This window comes from Vanessa atalanta, chromosome 7, assembly GCF_905147765.1.
Source record: "Vanessa atalanta chromosome 7, ilVanAtal1.2, whole genome shotgun sequence".
Lineage (NCBI taxonomy): Eukaryota > Metazoa > Arthropoda > Insecta > Lepidoptera > Nymphalidae > Vanessa > Vanessa atalanta.
The window spans coordinates 6,460,521-6,467,510 of record NC_061877.1 but is presented as its reverse complement, the minus strand read 5'-3'; the positions used below and the strand labels follow the sequence as shown (position 1 = coordinate 6,467,510).

Below are 6,990 nucleotides of genomic sequence, written 5' to 3'. Positions count from 1 at the left end.
AGCGTATCGAAGAATTCAAATAAACATTGGTTAAGAGACGAAATGTCGAATGAATTGTTCAGGCCTCTAAACACGGTAGATATTTAATCTTTGAAAGTGTTCATACTATTTATATATAAAGAGGGAAGCGACAAAAAACATCTTTGTGGTTCAAACAATATTATTAAAAAAAAATGGAAATAAGAGTAAAATATCTTTGAAACATCATAATTTAGACATTTCTTATTTTTTTTAAATTTATTGAATACTCCAAATTCACTTTCATGTGTACGCTATAAACTAGTCTATAAAATGATTTTAACGCGGATATATGTACATATTTCTCTTGTAAGTATTTAAGTATATTAGACAATTTTTTTTTTAATAAAGTGTTGTTGCTCATTCTAAATTTGAAACGATACGTGTAAATTAAAACCTACGTTGAAAGTGTGGTCAGCTGATTCAAATTGTTGATGATTCGATTTTAGTTGGCGACTTCTGTGATCGTGGTTTAACTATTTTTTGGATTACGAAAATTTTACTTGAAGTTGCCTATTTTTAGGCTTAATAAAAATACTAAATAATCTTTTATTTAGTCAAACCTTACAGTACGCAATTCCTTATTAGTAAGAAATGTTTTGATATCGGATCATTTTGTCGTAAAAACAAAAATGTTTAGATATATTTTTATTCAGATGCTTATAATAATATAAGACAGCATTTTCTCAGTTATACTGTATAAAAAACCTTAAAACTTTATTTAAATAAAACAATATATTATATTTGAACGTATATAATATCTGATAGGATGTGTAATAATTTATCTAAAATGTATTTTTTTTCTTAATTCTATTTTCTTTAATATGAACAATATTCTAACGTCTCTGAGTAAAACATTTAAATACTAAAATATAAATATAACTAAAACATTACGGACACACAAAAATAAATACTTATACAAGTCGCAACAGTCACTTAAATAACAAATATTTCTGTTAAAATATTCACTAGTAATAATCAAAAACATATTACTCTTTTCTCACTGCATGCACAAAAATAATGTTGTTTACTGCACAGAGAAGTTTAAGACTTCACTAAGAAATGTTTGATATGTTATAACATTACCATACATACGCTTCGGATGAATATTCTTGTTTACTTTTCTACAGAAACTAACCGTTTAACTTTAACTACTTAAATAAATCTGAACAAGTGAAAACATTGTGATCATCGTGAAAACACTATGACTGAAAGTTTGTCCCGCTCCAGATACCATTCGTATCCATGTAGTATAGTTAGAAAGTCTTGTGTAAATTTCGGGATAACTTGAAAGTTCGCAATTATGTCCTACAGACAGCACCCCAGTTAATACGCCATTGCACACTAAGGTATTGCCATCGTCACCCTGTAAATAAGTCACATTATGAGAATATTATTTAAAATTAAATATAAATAAATAAAATTTTCCTTTTGGAAACTGAGGTTTAAAGTTTTTACTTTAAATCACTGAAGGTATGTTATATAATCTCTATCTTATTAAGATGTTGCTAAAATTTAAATTTATATATCCTTTTTTTTGGATCATTGTGTACATGTACTGCCACAGATTCTACCATTGAAACCAACTTTGTATATAAGTTATATGTATTGCTAATTATACAAGTAAACTGTATGGTTCTTTATGAGTAATAAAGTTCTTTAACCTGAAAGATAAAGTTTAATTTTAACAGCATTAATAAACTTGATATCTCAAACAATTTCTCCGGGCCCCATATTATATTTGATAATAAAATCTTCCCATCTTATATTTCTGACCTCGTATATCTTATGATAATTGAATCTGACCAGGTCGGTTATAACATACAAATAAAAATTGAGTAAATTTACCCTTCCATGACTGCAAGCAAGAATGAAAAAAGAACTGAAAGATATTGAGGCTAAATTGTATTGAAAAGAAAAGGGAAACGAACCAAATAAAATGTACTGAACTTTGTACAAAAAAGATCTGTTCATGTTTGTCTTGGAACTACAATATTCGGGCTGAGATGAATAAATCCACACAATGGCAAGATATAATAAAAACCATGGATACTTACGAAGCAATTGGAAGATCGGAGGTCATAAGACGCAGCGCAAACCATACTAGGTAGAATGTTTAACGAGGTCTCAATACTGTTAAAGATCTTAGTACATAAATCTTGATTGTACACGTATTTAGTTGAGTATCTCTGTTGTGTACTTGCTAGATTCTAAAATAAGAGAATTTTGTTTATATTTTACATGCATAGTTATGGTAGTTGTAAATAAAAACAATTAAAATCATATATATATATTTTATATACTAAAACTAACCGCCGTTGTTCTATTATATGCTCCCCATCCAACTACATTGCATAGTGTGAAGTCAGCAGGTGCGAAATTTGTAGCTGGTAATGCTATCGGTTTTACTATTGCTGAACTAAAGGGCACCGTTAACTAGAAAAAAAATGACTTGATAATTTAGATCATACTAAACAGTACTAACAGTACAGTTACATGGTATAGTCAAAATTACTATCTGCAGCGCTGTTCTGTAAGGACTGACTTTGTATTTCACTCTTGAAATGGTGAAATGGTTACGATGATACGATATTTTAATGCATATGGGTATAAGAATGTTATATATAATTAATAGTCAATGTCGCTTATTACTTTCCGACATTTTATCGTCGTGTCCTTTTATGACCTTGGATTTTATTTTTACAGAATAGCTTTAGTGAACATTACCATGCGTTAATAAATGTCGAATCTATTGTAAAACATGTTTCTCATACCTCACATAAACAAAGATTATGAAGCGCAAAGAAAAAAAAACTTAATACATAGAAGATTATATAATAAAATAGTTGTAACTGTATTTTTAACTTATATTTAATTTAACGTTAATCTAAATTGTTATTAATCTATGTTTATGAATTATCCAAATCAAACCTTGGTAATAAGTAGTAGATATGAAAAATTATTTATCATTTTTGTATGATAAAAGTTCTAAAATATCAATTTCCTGCTATGATACTTTTAGAGTTTTAGATTACTAAATGTGAGTCAAATATTATGTTATCATATCTAAAGAGATGGTAATTACTAAAATAATTTATAACATTTTTGTGTTTAATTTTATCACCGCTTATCAATAGCACGCCTATTTATGATAAATCATTTGACAAGATAAAAGTCGACCTTACTAAAAACTGACTAATATTTTATCAAAAAAATAGTAATCACTATTTATAATATTCTCACTCCTCATTCAAAATATTTTACTTTTACAAGTATACAACAGATGATGATTATGATTAGAAAAGTTTATGGTAATCTTAGATTGATTGTAGTAAGTGTCATACTATATAATGAGTAATAAAGGTTTAACAGTCACCCTGCCAAAGCCTCTTACTCTTTTAAAGTAAAGGTTTGGAGAAACACATGAAAAATCAAAATTTGATCTCGTAACTTTTGGGTGATATCTAAGTATTATTCCCTCTGGGCCATTTCACCAACTTCTGAATTGTGCCAACAAGAATAATGCCGATATGAATCATCATGATTGTCATCGATGTTATGAATTTCGAATGAAGCCAAACAATTATCACAGTTATATTTTCCACACATGACTTATACACACACATAATATCCACATCCACACATATAATCTTGAAGTTGTCCTTCCCACCACCTTCGGTCATGGCGAAAAATCAAGAGAGAATCTTTCGTTGAACATATTATAGTGCAGAAGTGTGCATAATCAAAAGTGTACTCTTTTGCTCTCATAATCCGATGGGACGAGAAATCCGATGTGAATAGGAAGAGTCCAAGCGTAAGACCCAGTTTTACTTGCTTTCCGAGCACGGGATTGTAACAATTCCCAGAATGTAGGCTGATACTGACCCAATAACTTTTTAATGACTCGACCTTGTATTCAAACCCAGGATAAGTGGCCTTATGAACTAGCCATTTAACTAACATAAAACTTAATAATTTTATTTTAGTATACGTACTAAAATGATAGCAATATTATTGACATATGCTGGAGGTCCCGTGTATTGCGGATGGATTATATAGTCTGAAATTGTCCTTGTGCGATCTGGCGTATCGTTGGTAAGGAGAATCGCACCAGCGAATACTCGGTATTGGGTGGGGTTTATAGGGACAGGAACGCTGCAAAAAGAACACCTTTGAATTTGTATTTTGAACAAACGTGGATTAAGTTTTGATGAGTGAATACACATTAATATGTTAGTTGATATTATTTTCCAGAATTGGAAAGATATTGTTTATATAATTAACACAAGAAAATTTTTAACAAATGGCAACAAATTATGATTCATGGAGTTTGGTGACTCACTTATTAAGCTGCGGAAATTCCAGTTTTTCAAATTCAATAGTTCTATTATTTAATAAATTATTAATCATATAAGTAACTTTTATTTGAAAAAATAATAATAAAAAAAAAGCATTTTGATGTCTATTTAATTTTTTTTTCTATAAATTAATACAATATGTTGTATATAATTTCACTGAAACATAGAATGAGTGGGTGTCATATATATATTAAGACATAATTAATTATAGGATCAATTATAATGATAAGCCTAATGTACTTACGTTTGTGTGAAATCATAGAGACAGACAGCTGTTGTTACAACGTCTTTTAATGTAATAAGTGCACCGCTACATTTGTGTCCTCTTGTGTTTGTCGTCTGCGGAGGTCCTAACATTTGTATGGAGACCTAGAATATTAAAAAAGCATAGTTATGTTAGTTAAGAATAGTTGTTAATTTTTTTCTTCTTTCTCTTTTTTCTACAAACATTTTTTGTAAATGATTAATAGAATGATTTATATAAGTGGTTATTTTTGATACAAATTGAATAAACAAAAATAGAAATAATGATTAAAACTAAAATATAACCAATTATTTTATGTGTTGTATGGGCGGATTTATAGCTAATTAGCCATCTCCTCCAGACAACCCAAGACAACGAGTGCTGGTATTATATCTGAAGTAAAAAATTAATTGGTAATGACTCAACAAAATCGTAATGAAAATATAAATATTTACCGCATATGGAAATTGGCCTTCATATGCAATATCTCCTTCCAATATTCTATTGCTTCGATCTGCTTGCACTGCACCTGCACCTGACAATTTTATATAATTTAATACAAATATAAAAATTCATTAGGATATTTAAGTTTTAATAAATAATATTCTTAATTCAATTAGGTCTGATACGCTGATCAACTTTTACTTTTAAAGCGTACTTATATAGTTATTGTATTTAATCATTGTTGTGTTTATTAAATGAAAATTATTTGTAGTACCATTGGAAGTTGTCAAAATATCCGCGACGAAAGAATACTAAAAACGCAGCATCGAACGTTCAGGACCTCATAACATTTATTATGATTTTTTCTAATTCAGAAATAAGAAATTAATAAGTAGTCAATAATTAATAAAATATAATGATAAGTCAATAATACACATAATACTATTTCTCTGTCAGTAAATTATCTGTTATCAGATAATCTACTAATTCCTTTACTTTAATCATATTATATTATTTACAATTAATAAGTGTTATTGTTATCACATTCCTTTCAGATTATTTTATTGGACTCCTACGTAACATCTCAGGACGTCTTTACTTAATTGAGAACACTAAATAGCATAGTTATTCGGATTTATCTTTGCGTAAAATAATACTTATTGACCACAGTCAGGTGCAGTTTATATGTGTGGAATTCAGAGGATGCCAACAAATCTTTTATCATGAAGTAGACTTGCGATAGCGCTTCATCCAATAAATTCACCTGACTCTAAATTAAAATGTAAATTTAAAATGAACTTCGCTATTACAATACGAATACAATAATTAGTTACATAAACGTTTATAACACACGTCTAAATAAATAAAAATATTAATTAAATTGTCATCTTACATTCGGCACAATAATTAATCATTAAATATATGATTTGACTGAATAATATCTGGAGATAAAAACAATCAAAGATAGTTAAAGCGTGACTTCGTAATTACATTTAATAAATCTAAAATACAACTAGTGCATTCATCAGGAAAACACTAAATATTTGTAATTTATGTTTTATTACAATATTCACAATATAAAAATAATAATAATAATTTTATTTATATTTATTACTAATCGACTGTACAGTTGTTTAATACTTAGAACAATTCACAAGCAGTGTTCCATTTGGCAATTATGTAACAAAAATTGTATAAAATATATTTAAAGTAAATTTCGTTTAATACTTTCAAATAAAAAAGTTCTATAAATTTGGAAGAAATGGATTTCTATAATTAATAACATTAACTCATAATAAGGTTTAAAAATAATAAACTCAATAGGTTTCACTTACGACTAAGAGACAATCCAGCCAACAAAAAATACAGTATAATTTGTTTCGCCATTGTTGTAATATGTACGAAACACCAAGTATCACAATGATTAACAATCAAAAAATATTTCGTTTTTATATTTGTCTTCTATCTTATTAAATTATCTTATCGCATTGTACGATGTCATCTTTTTAATTAAAACCGTGTCATAAATGAAATTATTAATTTATAGTATTTTGTTTGCTTATAACTGACTGTTAACAGTCTCGAAGGGATTCTAAATTATGTACAAAAGTTTTTTTTTTTTTTATTAACATATATTTATTTGTCTTTGAATGTAGTTGGCTGTTTTTGTGTGGGTAGTGTTTTGAATCAAATTTTTTTTTCAATTCAATCCATTTTGAAATTTCATTATAAATATTCTTCTTAAGAAATCAATAATAAGTAGGTCCGAATATAATTTGTTATGATTTATAATATTATGTTATAAGCATATCTTTTGATAATTTAGATGTATCAAATATTGCATTGTAACAAGAATGTCGATTAAATTACTTAATAAGCCTTTATACCCCCCTTGGTATAATATGTAATATATTTCTAAGAACCTGA

The 6,990-nt window shown here is 27.8% G+C and overlaps 1 protein-coding gene across 1 annotated transcript; it reads right to left on the bottom strand.

Moving 5' to 3' along the window:
* Positions 1–957: 957 nt before the first annotated feature.
* On the bottom strand, positions 958–6,464 carry LOC125065363 (trypsin beta-like). Its single transcript, XM_047672923.1, has 7 exons — positions 6,399–6,464; positions 5,076–5,155; positions 4,621–4,745; positions 4,014–4,173; positions 2,332–2,454; positions 2,076–2,228; positions 958–1,384 (listed from the first exon to the last, which is right to left on the bottom strand). The coding sequence occupies exons 1-7, from the start codon at positions 6,448–6,450 to the stop codon at positions 1,166–1,168; spliced, it is 912 nt and encodes a 303-aa protein (XP_047528879.1). The 5' UTR covers positions 6,451–6,464; the 3' UTR covers positions 958–1,165.
* Between the last annotated feature and the right edge of the window lie 526 nt (positions 6,465–6,990).

Coding starts and splice junctions, on each gene's coding strand:
- LOC125065363 (XM_047672923.1), bottom strand. CDS start 6,450: ATGGCGAAACAAATTATACTGTATTTTTTGTTGGCTGGATTGTCTCTT. Junction 5,156..6,398: donor GGCTGGATTGTCTCTTAGTC/GTAAGTGAAACC, acceptor TAAAATTGTCAG/GTGCAGGTGCAGTGCAAGCA. Junction 2,229..2,331: donor CATATAATAGAACAACGGCG/GTTAGTTTTAGT, acceptor CTCTTATTTTAG/AATCTAGCAAGTACACAACA.